The sequence below is a fragment of the Lupinus angustifolius genome, chromosome LG16 (assembly GCF_001865875.1).
Source record: "Lupinus angustifolius cultivar Tanjil chromosome LG16, LupAngTanjil_v1.0, whole genome shotgun sequence".
In the NCBI taxonomy this organism is placed as follows: Eukaryota; Viridiplantae; Streptophyta; class Magnoliopsida; order Fabales; family Fabaceae; genus Lupinus; species Lupinus angustifolius.
In genome coordinates, this window is record NC_032024.1 from 17610656 (window position 1) to 17631577 (window position 20922).

At 30.1% G+C, this 20922-nt stretch overlaps 2 protein-coding genes across 4 annotated transcripts; both read left to right on the plus strand.

The window, feature by feature from the left end:
• On the plus strand, window positions 7718-12315 carry LOC109330279 (F-box/LRR-repeat protein 3). Its single transcript, XM_019564421.1, has 7 exons — window positions 7718-8980; window positions 9660-9785; window positions 9920-10024; window positions 10098-10497; window positions 10600-10729; window positions 10824-11118; window positions 11890-12315. The coding sequence occupies exons 1-7, from the start codon at window positions 8351-8353 to the stop codon at window positions 12133-12135; spliced, it is 1932 nt and encodes a 643-aa protein (XP_019419966.1). The 5' UTR covers window positions 7718-8350; the 3' UTR covers window positions 12136-12315.
• LOC109330214 (putative pectinesterase/pectinesterase inhibitor 22) lies at window positions 14116-20922 on the plus strand. Of its 3 annotated transcripts, XM_019564303.1 has the most exons (3): window positions 14116-15148; window positions 15268-15304; window positions 20057-20886. In XM_019564303.1, exons 1-3 carry the CDS (start codon window positions 14125-14127, stop codon window positions 20709-20711), a joined length of 1716 nt encoding a protein of 571 aa, XP_019419848.1. In that variant the 5' UTR covers window positions 14116-14124; the 3' UTR covers window positions 20712-20886. The 3 variants fall into 3 exon arrangements, with proteins under 3 accessions (XP_019419848.1, XP_019419849.1, XP_019419850.1); XM_019564304.1 differs by lacking the exon at window positions 20057-20886 and having other exon boundaries at window positions 15268-16014; XM_019564305.1 differs by lacking the exons at window positions 14116-15148; window positions 15268-15304 and adding an exon at window positions 18140-19145 and having other exon boundaries at window positions 20020-20922.

Below are 20922 nucleotides of genomic sequence, written 5' to 3' on the forward strand. Positions count from 1 at the left end.
CACTTCTTAACAATCTATTCTCTCATTTCTCTACTTTCAATATCTCTCTTCTTCATTCTTTCTAAAGTTCAATTTGATGTTTTGAAAGGTAACTGAAATGAATGTGCCTTTAAATATTTAATTATGAAGGAAATCATGTCAAATGAAATGGCATAAAATAAATAATAAGTTTATGGAAAAAATGAATGAACTAATAATGTATTAGTTTTATATACTATTATTGTATCATTTACTATTTATATTTAATTAATATATATAAATTTTTACACTTATAATACATAGATATTACATTTTATTTCATTTATTTTTTGCATATTCTACAATATACACTAAATCAATAGAGATAGAAAACAAGGACATTAGTTTTATGGTATTTTTAATGATTCAAATTTATAACATATACTTAACAGTTGTGCATTATCACTATAAAAATTTATATTTCACTTACTATTTATTTATATTACTATAATACTTATCTTTAATAGAAGTACCAATGATATATGATGTAGTGATAATATAAAGGACTCTTATATTTTTGGTGTATAATTTTTTTCCTAAAAGAACATATAGTATAGTTACATTCTATGCCACATTAATCTAATTAATTCCATTAGTCAAACGTATATATAAGTGCATTCACAACCCAACATTAATTGCATTTAATTCCACCAATCAAAGATAGTGTAAGTGTATTCACAAGCTAAAAATTACTTGAATCTAATTGGGATGTTCATTTCAAACATATCTTTTAGGAAAGTAATAAATTAGCAATGACATGACTAAACTTAGTTTAGATCCTCAAAGTTCTGTTATGCTTTGGGATGCTCCGCTTATGGGAGCCCTAACCATTTTATACATATGGACATGTCCACTATGCTCTAAGTTTTGTTTTTTTATTCTTCCATTCTACCAAACAAAATTCCACAAGGTGGTTGAGCGATAGGATGGCAAAAAAACCTTACCTGTGGGTACTCGCGGGTAAAACTCCTATGGGTACGGGTAAGGGTCGCAAACAGGTACCTACGGGTATTATAAATGTGTTTTTAAAAATACTCGTAGTACATACAGGCGGGTATCTGCGGGTACGCGTTATTTATATGATTAATATATTATATTTAATTAAAATAAAAAGTACATTATTCTAACATTCATTACGTTATGTATATTTTTTCTTTTTACTTTGTTTACATATTTTATTGAGTTTGGTGGTCAAACACCCTACAAATATTATTACATGTGTAGAAACACACATATTTTACAAAAAATATATATACTTTTTGTTAAGGAAATGAGAACAAAAAATCACACAAACAGAAAACACCAATAAATTTAATATTTTTGTCAAATATTCAATCAAAAGGTACAAAAATAATTAAGTTTTATCTCATTTAAACATAATAGAAGTAAAAAATTAAAAATTCATTTATAATATATGAAACTCATGAGTACCCGTTGTACTCGAGGGTATCTAGAAATACCCGCAAATACCCGCACACAGATACCCGTACAGATACGGGCGGATATGGATAATATTATCCTATTTTGAAACAGGTAGCGGGTAGCTACTACCCGTGCCCGTTGCCATCCCTATTGAGTGGTGACAACTTGTTAGAAATTGAAGGTAAAATAAGAACAATGATTCTAACACCAAAAACATTATATGGCGATTATCCCATAATGAATATTTCACATAGAGCATACTTATCTCATAAAGATGAGAACAAACTAATTAAAATGAAGACATTGTTTTATGAGAATCAAAGGGAAATTTTGAGAATGGTCCAAGAGGAATAAGTAGAAGATAATAAAGGGATTTCACATCCATAAAAAAAAAAAGAGGATGCCAAGACTTTGTATCATGTTGAAGAGATGTAATATAATAACTAATAAGTGTGTAAAATATATTGATATCTTAGTGAAATTATATAAATAATTACTTCATTTTTATACTTATATAAATCATTATTAATTTATATAAATACATTATACTCTATATATATTAGAAAAGATGAATGTAATACTATATACTAGGAATGTGTGTAATTGAGCTAAAGATTAAAAGATGTTAGAATAATTTACTCTTTCTTTAACTTTGCTCATGATTAGTGAACACTATTGCCTTAATGTTGGTGAAATGAATTTAATACTACTCAATTGAGTTATTACTTTATCATTTTTAATAAGACATTAATATTTATATATTGTTAATATAAAAATTATTCATTATTATTATATCATCAATTATTCATATGCACTATTTCTCTCAAAAAATGAATATTAATACTTGAATGGTGAATAATATATTAATTTTTTCATAATTACTAACAAGATTGGCATGATGCATTGATGGTGATGATCAAGGGTAAGTTAGGGAAATTTAATTTGTTTTCAATATAATTTGCGATTGATATATTTTATTTTATAAATATATTCTTCTATGAAATATTACAAAAAGGTAATTATTTGAAGAAGAAAAAAAATAAACAAACATTGTAATGTATGCTATATTTATAATTAAAATCATTAATTAAAAGTACAAAAACCAAACACACCCTAATATTTTTCAAATTTTCTTTTCCAACACGAGTATATATGCGTGTGATAGTGTCAATTGTGTTGTACATTTCCATATCCTACACAATATATTTTGGAAAATAATGTATCACAATCATTCCATGATGAGATTCACTTCAACTTCTAAAATAAGGAATGGTAATTGATTTGTTAAATATGCTCATGTCCTCTCTCAATGTTGACATATTATTCATACTCTCAAAAATGTCGTCATACTAGAGCATACTATGTATTATATAAACAAGTATAACTTTTCATTGTGGATGCATCAACAATCTTGAAATTTCAATAGGTCTAATTAAGTAATTACATTAAGTAGTGTGGTGAAGGGGTAAAATAGTATAGAATGAAACTTTTGCCCGATAATATCAAACTAATCATTTTTGGAGTGTGTATTTTTTGGTACTACCAAAAGTATCATCACCTTTTTTTGGTAATGAACTAATCTTTTTCGGGATTCGTTGTTATCCCTCCCAACAATGTTACTCTCAAGAATTGAATTTTTGACTTTTTGATCTATCTGATATCTAATAAGGTCTTATACTATTAGATCAACACATAGTTATTTGTCGGAGGATTGTTTAGCATACTTATTATCATTCACAAGCCCTCAAGATGTGTGTAGATTCTCTCTCCTCTCTTCAATTGTGCGTTCAATATGGCTGATTCAAATGTTGTGTGGAAGAAATTTGTGCTACTTAATTATCAAGGAATTGTTTCTACGATGGTGGGGTCATTGTTTTGTTCTTCAAAGAAAGAGTTGTTTGTTACGTTATGCAAACCACAACAAGGTATGTAATTTCTGGTCATGTTTTTGTTATTTTCATATATATCAAAAAAGGTTAAGTATGGAGTATCCATCGTTGGAATTTCACAAATCACCAAAATTAAAATTCTAACAATGACATTTGCATAGGTTTTATACGTTCTTTGTTTTGATATCATTTGCATAGGTTCTTTGTAAAATTCTAGCAATTAGCATTAGGGTTGAGTATAACTCAGATAAGATTTGTTTTTTACCCGACCTTAAATGTTGGTAATATTAGTTTTTTGAATCCAAACTCAATTATATACCCAAAATCTAACCAACCCTAAATATCAATTAGGTCAACTTTTGAATCCAAAGTTAACCCTAGACTCGACTCAATATCAAATTTTATCCTTAGCTGAAGTGTTAATTGGAGATTCTCATCAGGCGGTGGAGCAAATATGGATTTAACACTAAATGAAAGAATTCATATTTGTTCTATAGGTTGTGGATCTTCAAATAATATTCTTGGGTTTATATGACTTTATGTTTTTTCATAAGGGTCTTAGTTTTTTTTTATACATAAAATATGAAAATTGTTTATATTTTTGTTTTTATAAAAATAATTATTGTTTTTAAGTAAGAAGATGCACCACACCTTATTTCCATGTAGCTCATAATCCTATATTGTTTTACTGCTTAGTAATTGATGAATGTTGATGATTATTAAAAGTGTTAGGTATTTGGTTTGTGGTTGAACTTAAAAGAGATGCAATATTACTTTTGCATTCATGTAATGTTATTTTATTTCTAATTTTACTTTAATGTTAACTATATGCAATTTAAAAACATGTAGTAAGATTGTTGTTTTAATTTTATGTAATTTTTATAATTTTTTTAGATTTTCCTTATTTTCTCTTTTTAAAATTTTGCTTTTATATAAAAGATAACTCACAAGCCAATTATACTCATTAAAATTCATCTATAAGATAATGAAAGATTGTTTTCCCACGATCCGAACTCACATGTTAGACTAATTGCTCTTTCTTGGGATTCATCATCTAAAGCAATTAGGATGGTAGTGATGTTGGTAGAAGCAACAAGTTGATAGGGTCACATGGTGATCAAAGTTTGTTAAATTAATACATGTTACTAAGATGACATTGGTCATGTGATATATAAGACATTATAGAACCTTGAGATCGATCAAAACTAAAAGATTAAAAGTTTAATTTATGATAATTATATTTGTTGGAAGAGATACACTTGTCCCAAAATAATTTATCACTCTGTGTGTCATTGCTTCTGATTGGTTAAAAAAATAATTAATTATTAAAATTTTAATTTAAATATATTTTTTCAACCAATCACTAGCAGTAACACATTGACTAATATACTTTGTGGGCCATAGACCTCCTTACTCAGTGTGCCATACCAACTCATCCTTACACTTCATATTTGTTGCTTTACACCAACTTCCAAACCTATCAATTTTATAAGATTTTTTTAAGATAGATTTATTCAAATTATAGAAGATGATTAATATTATAAATTATAGAAGATGATTAATATTATATGTACAACTAAATTTGTCTTTCAAAATTGTACTATCTCCTCTTTTTACTCAATAACGATTTTAAATTTTTTTTTAGCAATTAATGTAAGGAATAAGCATCAACTGTTCCACTTTTTTGTGTCCTATTGTGTTTCAATCTAATGAAAATTTGACACGCATTTGGAAAAAAATTTAAAAAAATATAAAATAATATTTTTATATGATTTGATGAGATATGATTGGCCTAAGATAGAATAATAGAAAGTTTTTGAGACAGAGGATCCTGATTCTAATTAAAAGTATTTTAATAACGAAAACAATTAATATGCATATAACTTTAAGAAATATCATATAAAAGTAATCAAAACTAAAAATATAAAATAAACTTATAAATACTTATCTAACCATGAAAAAAAATCATGTGATCAAAGATATTTTTTGACCAATAGAGTTAGGGTTCAATTTCTGACTAGTATAAATTATCTCCAGGAGAGGCAAATATTAGAAAATATAAAATAAAAAACAATATGATATGACACATATATTTTTTATATATAATAAAATAACAATTTTATCATTAAAAATAAAAGTAAAAAAATTCGTCTCTTCAAAAGTGAAGATGATCCAGGTGCACTTGAAAAATACTCACCAAGCCTTTTTGGTGGGATCAACATATTTTGTCAACTTTACTAAAATGTTCAAATCCTTTTGGATGTGTTTGATATAATTGACTTAAAAATTTAGTTGAAGACTGAAAAGCTCTTAATGTTGACAAGCTAACTTATTAAACTTTAAATGTTTGATAAAACTAGATAAACATCTAATTAATAGTTATAAAATAATTTAAAAATAGATAATTTATAGGACATAAGTTATTTCAATTGCCTTATTATACCATGACTTATAAAACTGAAACTACAAACTTATTTTTAATCAAACAAATTTATTGATTGACTTATAATATCCTCTCATATCATGACAAGCCAAACACATTGCTTTGAATGAATTAGAGGATAATATTATATTAGGGTTAATTTGACTCAAATTGGTTAGTGGAAAAGATTAGTGTCCTTCATAAAACTAGAGGAACATATGTAACATCATGACAAACCTTAAACCTTATGATTGTTTACACTTTCCTCCGAGTTAATTATATTTTTTTGTACTACCAACGATATCTATTCATATTTTTAGGTATAAAACTAATTTTTTTTGGGTTTCTGACTACCACTTCCAATAAGTGTCGCTTTTAAGAATTGAACTTTCGACCTTAGGAATCCAACGAGTCCTTATACCACTAGAGTAATGTCTTATTGGTCCTAAGATTCATTGTATGCTCCACTACGATAAGTATAAACAAATTTTATAATATCAACAAATTATACAATATAATTGATTTTTTTAAATACATGTAATGATGGATAATTAATTAATTATACAAAACACAACATGGGTATATCAACATTACTCTCATAATTAATTAATAAACACATTTTCTAGTGGTTGGAGTTGGGAGAATAAAAGAAGAATGCAACTTGCATTGTAATTAATGTGGAAGATATATTATAGAATATTTAATCGTGATGAGGAAGACATGAACAATATCTTATTTTATGTTGCATCATTTCATTGCTGTGATTTCTTGACTCTACTTGTTCAATTTGAATTAAAGTAATAAAAACCTATTCCTCCATTTGCAATTAAAAACATTTTAAACATTAAATTAATCTACCATGCTCTCTTGTTGTCTTTTCCCTTGACTACTTATACAAATTTATTATATGAGATTAATCTCATAATATTTTTGTATTTCTTAATTTTAATTTTTTAATGCAACTCACTTAACATTGCAGTTATATTGCACCGTCCATACCATTTTGATAAATTCAACTTGTTTTAATTTATTCTGTATTTCCCTTCCAAAAAGACAAAGGACATTTATGGTATGGTAAATATGCAATAAATATGTTAATAGCATTTCAATTGCTATGCTTATATATGTACTTAGAAGCATATTTGCTTATGAAAAATGTGTCATTAGAGGAAAAAATAATTTTTTAAAGTACACATTCACTTTAGGTATAAGTAAATAATCTCTTTTAATATTTTGTACTCATCTCAATAAGTGTCATATGCTTCTACAACCATAAGAGCTTATAAATAATAAAAAAACATTCATTAAAATTGAAGTTCAGCCAAATGATATTTTTCTCAGTACTTGAATATTAATGCTCAGTTAATAAAAAAAGAATATAAACCCAATTAAATTGTTTTAGTTTTTAGTTTATTTAGTAGTGTTTATTTGTATATGCTAACATCCCTATGTTATATTTTATTTACTTAATGAGAAGTGTTTATTTTGTAGCGTTTATTATGTGTGCTACTTTTAAAAAATGTGATAGTAATCTATTAATATTACGGCTGACATATGTATTATGTATTTTTTATCTATTTTTATTTATTTATTTATTCAACCACCCATATATATTTTTCAACTTAATTATAATGTCACTATGACCAAAATGTTAAACATTCAATTCACGAGAATAATACTTATTGGGAGAGACAAACACACATCCCGAAATATATTAGTTACTTACCTAAAAGAACGAGTGGATACTTTTAACAATACCAAAACTTAATTACAATATTATTTAACTTGAACCAGACATTGTCTCTATTCATATTTAAAAAATCTCAAATTCATAATATATCATTATTTAATAATTTTTATCACACATAAAATTCTTAGGCAAGAAGTAATACATGTCTATTAGATTAAAAAAAAAATTAATTCTCCATGCATGCAAAAAGTTACTATTCTTAAAAAAAATCATTATTTTAGCAATGGAGTTTCTCAAATGGACATAATCTATCTCATATTAAGTATATATAAAGAAAGAATGGAAAGTACAATAGTGGCCATGACCGTACAATACATAATACATAACGAAAGTGAAAAGGTGAAAGCATGAAACACAACACTTCCTTAAACTCTGTTCCTTCCCTTTGTCTTCATACTCTGAATTCTCTCTTCTTTGGTCACCATATCCATTTAATTCAATATATTACTCAAAATCATTTTTTTTTTGCTTAAACAATGAAGAACCTTACACAACACCCAAATAAATCTCATTGCAAATTAATCATTCACAAACGCATCCATTACCCTCTCCTCTTATTCCTCTTTGTTCCCACCTAAACTTAATCTCATTATTTTTCTTTTTATCCTTTTTTTGTGTGTATCTCATTTATTATTATGGTGAAAAATATACTTGTGAGATTAACTCTTTGATAAAGTCTTATTGTTATATTATCGGGATTTGAACCTGTAACCATATATCTCGAACTTTGAGAAGTTTGGTGGTTGGGTCTCAGAGTTTGTTACAGCTCTGAGATTAACCATCAAATCGCAATCTAAGAGATAAAGTTTGATTAGTAAACAAAAAACATATTTTTTTTTGATAACTTTAATGTTGTCTGAATCTGTTTTCAGTGTTTTAACTGAGGACCTGCTAATCCGAGTCCTGGATCAGATAAACTCTGGTACTGATCGGAAATCATTGCGGTTGGTCTGCAAGGATTTCCTCCGCGTCGAATCCACGACTCGGAGGAATATCCAGATCCTCCGCATAGAGTTCTTACTCTCGTTGCTAAAAAAATATAGCAACATTGAAACTCTAGACCTTTCCCTTTGTCCACGGATCGATGATGGATCCGTTTCAATTTTACTGAGTAATGAGTTAGGAAGTTGGACTAGGGGACTGAAAAAACTCGTGCTGAGTCGAGCCACTGGGCTAGGCTACACAGGGTTGGATCAGCTGGTTAGAGCATATCCGATCTTGGAGGAAATTGATGTGTCTCATTGTTGGGGTTATGGAGATAGAGAGGCTGCAGCTCTTTCGAATGCGCCGAGGTTGAGGAAACTGAATTTGGATAAGTGTTTGGGGGTAACGGATATTGGGTTGGCTAAGATTGCTGTTGGGTGTGGTAGGTTGGAGAGTTTGAGTTTGAAATGGTGTTTGGAGATTTCTGATTTGGGTATTGATCTTCTTTGTAAGAAATGCTTGGAACTTAAGTTTCTTGATGTGTCTTATCTCAAGGTTAGTTTCTTTCCAAATTTGTGCTTCTTTTGTCAATAAAGAGAATTTAGTGATCATTTATTTACCTAATTTTAAATTTTATTTTCTCGATCGAGTTAATGTCATAGATAGTGATACAAATGATATTAGCCTGTTGTATTTTCAAGATATTATCGTGTTATTTTTTCCTTTGTTTTTTGTAGTACTTGTCTCTCCAGGAAGATCCTTACTCTGTTGAAAACAAACATAAGTCACAAAGTTGATAGAATGTAGTTATTTGAGCAAACCTTTTCATCCCCTAGCTTTGGCATTAATGGTAGAAAAACTATAGCTTTTAAAGAAAACAACGATTTTTCTGAGAAACAGAAGATCAATTCTTCATATGTTATTCCCACAGCTTCAATAGGAGATTAGGAGTTTCGGTTTTTTGGTTATTATCCTTGAGCAACTAATGCTGCCATATGAATGAAAACCTCATATTCGTTCATGCTTACAGTAATTAAAGAAGAAATATATGTTCCGATTTCTGGTTTCGAAGATTTGTGTGCATTGCAGAGTAAGCAGTGAAGGCAAGAAAAAAACAACTTCCTCTGTTACTTGACTTCAGATGAAATGATGTTTTACTTGTATGTAGTAATGTTAGCTGTTTACTTTTCCTTCAAATTATATCATGCAATAATTTTTAATCTTACCTCATTAGATTACAAGCGAATCGTTGCGATCAATAGCTTCACTGTTAAAGCTCGAGATTTTCGCTATGGTAGGCTGCTCTTTAGTCGATGATGCTGGATTGCGGTTTCTTGAAAAAGGGTGTCCACTACTTAAGGTAATTTATTTTATTCCGCAAGTTTGGAGATAATGATAATGGTTTAAAAGTTAATGAAGTTTGACGAAGAAGGTTCAATGGAGCATAAATGCCGAAGTCTCCAATTTTAAATGTGTCTTTTCCATATGTTGCAGGCGATTGATGTATCAAGGTGCGATTATGTTAGCTCATCCGGTTTAATATCGATAATTAATGGACATGGTGGTCTTGAACAAATAGATGCAGGATACTGCTTCTCTGTAAGTTTGTATCTAAATTATGTACCGCGTTCGGTAAACTTTATATACACTAACAACTTAGACATTTCTGTAGGAGCTATCAGCGCCTCTTGTTGAATGCTTGAAGAATTTAAAGCAGCTGAGCATATTAAGAATCAACGGAGTTCGAGTTTCTGACTTTATACTCCTAACTATTGGCACCAATTGCAAGTCTTTAGTGGAACTTGGTTTAAGCAAATGTATCGGGGTGACCAATATCGGAATTATGCATCTTGTATCTGGCTGTTGCAGTTTGAAGATACTCGATTTGACATGTTGCCGATTTATCACTGATGCAGCTATGTCTACTATTGCACACTCTTGTCCAGACCTTATCTGTCTGAAGTTAGAGTCTTGTAATCTGGTGACTGAGAATTGTCTTCGTCATCTTGGTTCAAATTGCTTGCTGATTCAAGAGCTCGATCTTACGGATTGCTTTGGCATCAATGACATAGGTAAACTATTGATGTTCGATCTGTAAATTGTTACCAGTCTTGTTCGAAATTGCTAATGGTTATTCTGATGAATTTATTTCTAAAAATTCGGTCTTCATGCAGCGCTTAAAAATCTATCGAGATGTTCAGGACTCGTGAGATTGAAGTTAGGATTATGCATTAACATATCAGACATAGGATTGGCACACATTGCTTGTAACTGCTCAAAAATAACCGAACTTGATCTGTATCGGTAATTGAACTTTCGAGTCAATGCGATTAGTTGTTTATGATTTAACAAAGTTTAAAACAAAGCATTGAATCTGTTTAGCTGCTTTTTCGTGCAGCTGCGTATGTGTCGGAGATGATGGGCTAGCAGCACTCGCAAGTGGATGCAAGAAGTTGATGAAGCTCAACTTATCATACTGCAACAGAATTACAGACAGAGGGATGGAGCATATCAGCCATCTAGGTGAACTATCTGATCTGGAGTTGCGTGCGCTTTCAAACGTTACAAGCATCGGTATAAAAGCGGTTGCAATCAGCTGCAACAGATTGGCCGATTTAGATTTGAAACATTGCAAAAAAATCGACGATTCTGGTTTCTGGGCCCTCGCTTTTTATTCACAAAATCTGCGGCAGGTCAGTGGTATAAGCTTTACATGATTACAATATTTTTGTTCTGAGTCTTATGATGACTACCACAAAAGTATAGCTCAAATCTAGAGTAATTTTTGCCCTATGAAAAATTAGAAATGTTCGAACAAAGGTCGCTCCCAGGAATCAAACTCTTGACCTTTTAATCTTTTAGGGGATCTAGCGGAGCCTTACACCACTAGACCAACGTCTTGTTGGTCGTGTTTTCTAGTTTGATCTGATTGATAATTGTCCGAAAACTAAAGAATCCTGGTTTGGACAATTGAATTCTTGTTTGAGCTCATTGTTTTATTTTCCTTGTCTATTTTTGTTATCCCCTCTATCTATGCTTTTGAAACTCTACACATTTAATTACCTATTATGTTTATGTCAACATTATCATTTTGCAGTTATAAGTTGGAGACAAAAGTTTGTTGTTTCTCATATTATCATATTGCAGATGTTAATCCTGCATTCGAAAAGAGGTTGTGTTTCTTACTGGAATCATAGAATGATCAATTTTCTTTGCTATATATATATATACATATGTATATATGCGCGCTTCGTTAAATAAACTTAGAAATTTCACACAAAAATGTCAGAAAACTTACCATACTTCTAACAAGAGGTTTTGATGTTGCAAGCTATATTTCTAGTCGCGCAAATGCGAATTGTTCTTTACAATTTACATAAGTTAAGAGCCTGTGTTTATTTTCATGAAAACTAGTAAAAATTCTAACTATACGATGTTGATGTTGATGTCGATGATGATGGCAGATAAATTTGAGCTATTGTAACGTATCAGATGCGGTGTTGTGCATGTTTATGTGTAACCTGAAACGCCTTCAGGACGCTAAATTGGTGCATCTTTCTAGAGTCACTGTAAAAGGATTGGAACTTGCTCTCAGAACTTACTGTGGTCGGATTAAAAAGGTTAAGTTGCAGTCGTCTCTCAGGTTCTCGCTTTCGCCCGAACTACTCGATACACTCCATGCACGAGGCTGCAAAATCAGATGGGATTAGCTAGTTACATTCGCTATAACTAATGAGATTAAGGCTTGGTTGTTGTTGTATTAGTTACAGCTATTTCAAGTCACCGATGTAATGTGTTATTCATAGTTTTCTTGGAAGTGATTTTGCTACATTAGTTGTTTAAAATCTTTTTTAATTCAAAGCTTAAGTAATGGATTTTCTTTTTCTTAACTTCTATGATCTTTTTCTTTTCTATTATCAGACTTATGGAGAAGGATTTTTACTTACTCAAGTTACCATCTTTTGAAAAAGCTTGTAAGGATACTTCTCAAATAATTAAAATCTGATTTCAGCTTATCACTTACACTTAGGAGGGCTTATTTTATTGTTGCCAATTTAAAAGGATAATGTTCTAAGAATACTTGTTTTTGATATCCACTAAAGATTAGATACTATATCTTCAAAGTTTTTTTGTACTACCAAGGATACCCTTTCACCCTTTTGGGTAAAAAAAACTAATCCATTTTGGCATGCGTGATTGTTCCTCACAATAAATATCGTTTTCAGGAATCAAATATTTGACATTTTAATCATCCTAGAATCTAGTAGAGCCTTATATACTAGACCAATATTTTGTTGGTAGTTGATAGTCGATAATTTGGAAAGTATCAAGGTATGTTATATTTTGAAGTGAAATATATGTACTATAGGTAGACATGGATGTTAAGTTTGGGTGTTGAATTAATGGGTTTAAATCCTTAATGGTAGTTAACTTTAGTGTAAATTTTATTATCCATAATAAATTATTGCTAAAATAAATGCTATGGTTGAGCCTTAAGGTACTAATATATTTAAGATAAGGTTATTTTTACTATTTCTTTTTCTATAATTTAAAATAGTGGTGGCTTTTGCTATGTATTCTTGCATATGGAGCATGTTCTCAAATGATAACTTAGTAACTAAGTATCAATATCTCAAATCATAAGAGATATGGTTGCTTGTGGAGGTGTAAAAGTTTATAAATTGTTGGTATAAGTTACTATTTTGGATCAAATATTTTAGCCTGAATTTAAATAATGAGCCAGATGAGAGAATGAGTGGAAATTCACCAATGCTGAATTTACCTCAAAAGTTGTCTCATGTATTATCCCAAAGTTATCTTGCGTTAAAAAAAATATAATATGTTAATTAAAAAAATTAAATTTCTATTATAAATTGTTGTTCTTGTTTCATTATTATTAGCACGAAATAATATATTGAACTGAATATGGAACATGTCTTTATTAAAAAATAATATGATAGTTGTTATTCAATTACCCGTACTAAATTTACACATATATTCCTTAGCTCTTTAGGCCTTATAAATGTAATTCCAGTCTTATATAACTATGAAGCAAAGAATACTACTTTAAAAATGTATTTGGTTGCACATATACTTGTATAGATAGGCCTTGAATAGGACCTTGAAAAGTACAAGGTTATGGTGTGAATGACGTTGAAGTAAAATAGAAAAAAAATAGTGAATATTTAAAAAAATTAATTGACATAATATGTTTTTATTGGTGTGGGATATGATTTGAAACAAAATATCATTGTTCAAAAGGTACAAGCACTATGTTTTAAGATTGATTTAACATTTTTGAATCATGGTTGTATTTGACAAGAGAAGCCACAACCTTACTGACAATTGTATCCTTTCACATTTTGAGTAAGAAGCTAATCTCTTTCGGAATGTGAGATTGTTCCTCAAGTATAATTCTCATAAGTCGGATTCTTTTGATTATGAGGATCTAACAGAGTCTTACACTAGACCAAAGTTTGGTTGGTCACCGCCTTAGACTTTTGATCAACTATCAAAAGCAAGAAAGTGCCATGCCTCCAATGAAAGAAAGAATTAGAATAACTTGATACTTTGTCCATAGAAAAAGCATTAAGGGAATAATGTGAATGTTAGAACTCTCAAGTAAAGCACTTAAACTTAACACCAAATGATTCTTGCTTCCTAGTATAAATCAAACTCACTTCTAAAAACCTTAAAACATGTCTTCCATTTCTACTTCCATTTCACACCAAAAAAACATGACCTTGTTTAATTTCTTTTTCATTCTCATAATGCTTTTAGTTTTACCTTCATCATTTGATGCTTTCTCAAATGAAAACCCTTCAAACCTTAAAACACAAGACATGCATGCAATGATTGCACAAGCATGCATGAACATTGAAAACCAAAACTCATGCCAAACCAATATCCAAAATGAGTTAACCAAATTTGGTTCTCCAACCCCAACTTCAATTCTAAGTGCTGCAATGAGAACCACACTCAATGAAGCCATTGGTGCCATTGATAAAATCTCAAAGTTCACAACATTATCCATAAGCTACCGTGAACAAATAGCCATAGAAGATTGTAAAGAGCTACTAGATTTCTCAGTTTCTGAGTTAGCATGGTCCTTAGGTGAAATGAGAAGAATAAGAGAAGGTGATAACAATGTTCAATATGAGGGTAACCTTGAAGCTTGGTTAAGTGCTGCATTGAGTAACCAAGACACATGCATTGAAGGGTTTGAAGGAACAGATAGAAAACTTGAAAGTTACATTAGTGGAAGTTTAACACAAGTTACACAACTTATAAGTAATGTTTTATCATTATATACACAATTGCATAGCTTACCCTTTAGGCCTCCAAGGAAGAATAGCAACAACAACAACAACAAGAACAACACACTAATAACAAAACATGATGAAAGTTGGAAATTTCCTGAATGGATGAGTGAGAATGATAAAGAACTTCTGAAGTCTATGCCACATGGTGCACATGATGCTGTTGTTGCATTAGATGGGAGTGGAAATTATAGAACAATCAATGAAGCTGTTAATGCAGCTCCAAGTCATAGTAATAAGAAGTATGTTATATATGTGAAGAAAGGGATTTATAAGGAGAATGTTGATATGAAGAAGAAGATGACTAATATTATGCTTGTTGGTGATGGTATTGGAAGAACCATTATCACAAGTAATAGGAATTTCATGCAAGGATGGACCACTTTTAGAACTGCAACACTTGGTAAGTAACACATCATGATTTACTTGTAGATTTTGCTTTAATTTCTCGAGAGTGTGGTTTATATATCAGTTGGACTATTTCTCTCATTTCAAATAACTGATTTACGATTTAACATATAGCTGTATCCGGGAAGGGTTTCATTGCGAAGGACATATCATTCCGGAACACAGCTGGACCGGTAAATCATCAAGCAGTAGCATTACGTGTAGATTCAGACCAATCAGCTTTCTTTAGATGCAGCATTGAAGGTTACCAAGACACTCTCTATGCACATTCACTTAGACAATTCTATAGAGAATGTGAAATATATGGCACCATAGATTTCATTTTTGGAAATGGTGCAGCTGTGTTACAAAATTGCAAAATATACACAAGAGTACCACTTCCATTACAAAAAGTTACAATCACAGCCCAAGGTAGAAAAAGTCCACATCAAAACACAGGCTTCACAATACAAGATAGTTATGTTTTAGCAACACAACCAACATATTTGGGTAGGCCATGGAAAGAATATTCTAGAACAGTTTATATTAATACATATATGAGTGTGAAAGTTCAACCTCAAGGGTGGCTTGAATGGTTTGGAAATTTTGCATTAGAGACTTTATGGTATGGTGAATATAGGAATTATGGGCCTGGTTCATCACTTAAAGGTAGGGTCAAATGGCATGGTTATCATATAATTAGAGATGCTGGTGCTGCTAATTTCTTCACTGTTCAAAGGTTTATTAATGGTGATTCATGGTTGCCTAGAACTGGCATCAAGTTCACATCAGGCTTGACCAATTGAATTATTAGTTACTTTTGATATTTGAGTTTAATATCTATGCAACATCGTGTAAAATGTTTTATACAATTAGTGAATGAATAGTGAACAATGAATGATTTGATGGTCGTATAACAAACTTTTATATTATATGGTTGTTATTAGTATATTTGTATATCTATGCTAATACCCTTACAACTCTACATATTTTAGATAAATAAGTGTAACTTCTTTTTTTTTGGATAGAAAAAAAAAATGTATTATTTTCTTCCATGGATGGATGAATTATGAGAAGAATAAGAATTCCCTTGTTTATTTATATCATGATTCTTTATTATTTGTATATGTGAAGCTATCTATAGTCATTGTTTGAGATGATGAACACAAATTTATACTTTACTTATCACTTAAACCACTCTTTTAAAATATAGTATTACTTTTAATCAAGGATACAAATAACAATTCTAGAATATGATTGTTTGACAATTTTTGGATGTAGATGTTTGGTGATGGAATGAAAATTTTGGTAAAAACATATAAACTAGTAATCAAACATAATGATTGGTGAATATGATGATGCAAATCCAATTATAAATTCATCATATTTAAATATAGATTAGCAATCAACTTATTCCAAGAGTAAGTTTTTCAAAATTATTTTAAACTTTTTAAACTTATTCCTTATCTTAACTATTAATTTTATGAACATCTAATAATTTAGATATACTTGCTAATTCAAACCATTAGATTTTCCTAGAATTGATATCAGGATATATAGTAAGTCTCCTTAAATATATAATAACTTTAGTCACCTTTAAGAAATTAAACTATAAAGCCCTATATTTGAGGGACAGCAATGAAAACGTGGTATATGTAGCAGAAATGCACAAACCTTAAAGCTATACTCCATCTTGAGTACTTTTGGGTCTATGCTGAAGACATATTCCCCTTTTCTTGCGTTTTCATTATGATCCCCTTTTAGGAGTGTTATTAATGTTACAACTGTTCAACTTGGCTTACAAAATGCATATAAAATTATATATATATTAATAAAAAAGATGATAAATACTTTTATTCAAACCACATGAAAAAGTAAAATGTGTGTCGTAGAGATAGATTGTTTTATAAACTAAAGGTAATGATGATATATTCTATCATTAACAATAATATTTTAACAAAAATTAAGTCATTTCCACATATATTTTTTAATTTTAAATAAAAACTGTCAACATAACCAGTATAGAATAAAGGAAAGTTAGTTATATCAATAAGTTTTAATAGATTTTGAACAATTTAATTATATGACTGATATAATCATTCAACTTTTTTTGAATGTGATACAATTCACCTACTTCCACTAATTTTATTAGATAAACTTCAAACATCTAATTTCTATAAAAACTGTATTGTCATACTCCAATCATGTTTGCCAATTTTCACATGAGATTAAATTCAAATAGTTTTGTTTTATTAAATAAAAGCTGTTTGCATAAGAAGAAAAATTGTTTCCAAAACATGCTATTTTCTTGACTTCATTTACTAATTGATTAAAAGTTTATAACACAACGTAATATGCATCCAATAGCACTTCACCTCATAGTGGAAAGAGAAAAAGATCTATACTGGCCGTATATAAGATTTATGCACTGTTATTGTATCATTCATCATTGATGTTTACTTATTGTTGATTTTTCAAAAAATGTAATTCAAATGAAGGACAGATGATAGTATACATGTATATAAATCTTTACACTGTCAGTGTACAGATTTTACACTCTAGTGGAAAATAATTTGATGCCCATTCACTTGCAAATGTCTAATTTCAATGTTTAAGAAAGTTATACAAAAATATTAGCTGTCTCTCATGCATCCAGCTCACAACCCTATCTTATGATTTTTTAGAATAATTAAGATATGATTTTTTAGAATAATTAAGAAAAGAAAACCAAAATGTTAAGTTATAAACTTATAATATTTAACCTTCCCATTAAATATTAGACTCTTATATTTTTTTGGTATTAATAAGGGTATTCCCTCATCTTTTTGGATAAGGAATTAATCTTTTTCTGAGTTCGTGTTGTCCCTCTCAACAAGTATCGCTCTCAGGAATCAAACTCTCAACCTTAGAGATCTAGTGAGGCCTTACACACTAGACCAACTTAGACTTTTATATTATAAATAATATTCCATCAACCATGATTGTCTAATAATCAAACCTTCAAGTTCTTAAGAGCAAGTTATATATACATGTTCTTGTGAAAATTGTATCAATCTTCATCATCAAGTTCTACCACATGGCTATTTCTAATCTTTCCATAACCTTATTAGGGTTCTATTTTATAGGCATTTTCTCCATCTTAGCCTCTATTGCATCCTCCATTAATCCCATTTGCAATCTCACACCTTACCCAACATTTTGTGAATCCAATTTACCTCCTAATGACAATGGTGACATACATGAACATGGCAAATTTTTCATAGGCAAATCATATTCATCATCAAAGAAATTCTTCTCATTAGTCTCAAATAACCTTAAATCTTCATCAAATTTCTCTAATCCCACAATCCTTGCCCTTCAAGATTGTCACCTTTTAGGTGACCTAAATAATGGGTTTTGGTCTAGGGCTCTAAAAAAAATCAATTCCACTAACAACCCTAGTACCTTAGAGGTTGAAAATTTACACACCTTGATTAGTGCCACTTTAACAAACCTAGAAACATGCTTAGGAGGCCTTAAACAAACCACATCAAATATTGATGATGAACTACTTACCCATCTTTCAAATGGGACAAAGCTATATAGTGTATCTCTTGCCATATTCAAAAGTGGGTGGAAAAACAACACAAAAAACCCTAGAAAACTGAGAGAGGTAAATCATTATTATCACATGTGGGAACAAAGGTTGTATGAGCTTATTAGTAGAAGTGGAAGAAAGTTGCTTCAATCTGCACCTGATGGTGTTAATGTGAGGCAAGTAGTGGTTGTGAACCAAGATGGTTCAGGAGATTTCATAACTATAAATGATGCTGTGGCTGCAGCACCAAACAATAGTGTTAGTAGTAATGGTTTTTCTGTGATTCATGTAGTAGCAGGAGTTTATGAAGAGATTGTGTCTATACCAAAATATAAACAGTATTTGATGATGATTGGTGATGGTATTAATCAGACTATAATCACTGGTAATCAAAGTGTGGTTGGTGGCTCAACTACCTTCAATTCTGCTACCTTTGGTAAGCTATATCTTCAACTCATCAAGCTTCTTTCCTTTTTTTACGATTACGATTGTGGTTAATATGATTATAGTAGTTAGAATTATATAATTATTTGTGGGTAAAACTATATCTTTTAAACCAATTTTGTATTCTTCTTCTATTTTATTTTTAAAAAAAAAATCAAGATTATGTCAAGTTTAAGGTAGATGTCATGTGATAAAATTTAGATCCCAGTCAATTTTAAAAGTTAGACCCAATTAAATAAGTCAATACTTAACTTCAAAGTTACTAATTACTTTCTTTCAATCACAAGCATTAATTAGTTCAATTCCTTATACACTACTCCTTCTATAACTAATGATCATATGCAATATGGGTTAGACTCCTCTCCATTAATGGAGAAGGAAGTGTTGTATAAAATGTAACAATAAGCATGACAAAAAGACGTTATTATCCATTTGTTTACACTTGTAATAATACTTTTATCCTAAAGTTAAGTAGGAAAAGATTAATTCTCTTTCCGGTAATGGAGAAGATCCATACTCATGGAGTTTATTTTTTTTTTTATAAAATGTAGTTGCCTTAAGATTTTAATGTTTAAGTCCAAACTCTAATTAACTCAGTCAATTTCTATGTAAAACAATATTATAGATTATAATTTCTTTAGTTTGAGTATAACCCTATATAATAGTAATAGTGAGCCTTCATTTCTGATATATAAAACCGTATACATCTATCTTATCGTTATAAGACCCATTACATGAGAATCCAATGTTCTAAGATCTAAAATTCTTCATTTACTTTCTTTTGAAGTAAAGTATTTTATGTCTATTAATTTGATCAATATATAAAATATGAAATAACAATGATTTCAATTATCATATATTTTCAGCTGTGGTTGCCCAAGGTTTTGTGGCAGTGAACATAACATTTCGTAACACAGCAGGAGCAATTAACCACCAAGCAGTAGCTCTAAGAAGTGGTGCAGATCTATCTGCATTTTATAGTTGTAGTTTTGAAGGGTACCAAGACACTTTATACACTCATTCTCTTAGGCAATTTTATAGAAATTGTGACATTTATGGTACTATCGACTTCATATTTGGTAACGCCGCGGTTGTTTTGCAACAATGTAACATTTTTCTTAGACTCCCCCTACATGGTCAATTCAATGCAATCACGGCGCAAGGCCGAGTCGATATTAACCAAAACACTGGAACTTCCATTCACAATTGTAGCATCACGGCCGCGGATGACTTAGCCGCTAGTAATGACACGACGCAAAGTTATCTGGGTAGGCCATGGAAGCAATATTCGCGCACGATTTATATGCAAAATTTTATGGATAGTTTGATCAATCCTTTGGGGTGGAAAGAATGGTCAGGAGATTTTGCTTTGGATACACTTTATTATGCCGAATTTGATAATGAAGGACCAGGAGCTGATACTAGTAATAGGGTTACTTGGAGTGGTTATCATGTGATCAATAACACAGATGCAAATGATTTCACAGTTTCTAATTTCATTTTTGGTGATGCTTGGCTACCTATAACTGGAGTACCTTACTATGGTGGTTTACTTTGAAATTGTAGATGTAAACTTGTAATAAGAATACTTTAAAAAGTTATAACTACAAAATATTTATACACTAATTCTATTCATGTAATCAACTTCATTTAATGTAGCTAAAGTAAAGTTTGGTTGTTGTATTTTTTCATGGTGAAGTTTTCATATCCTTATGTAATCATATCATTTTTTAGTTGTTCCATATAATTCTTGTCTTTTGTAAGCATGA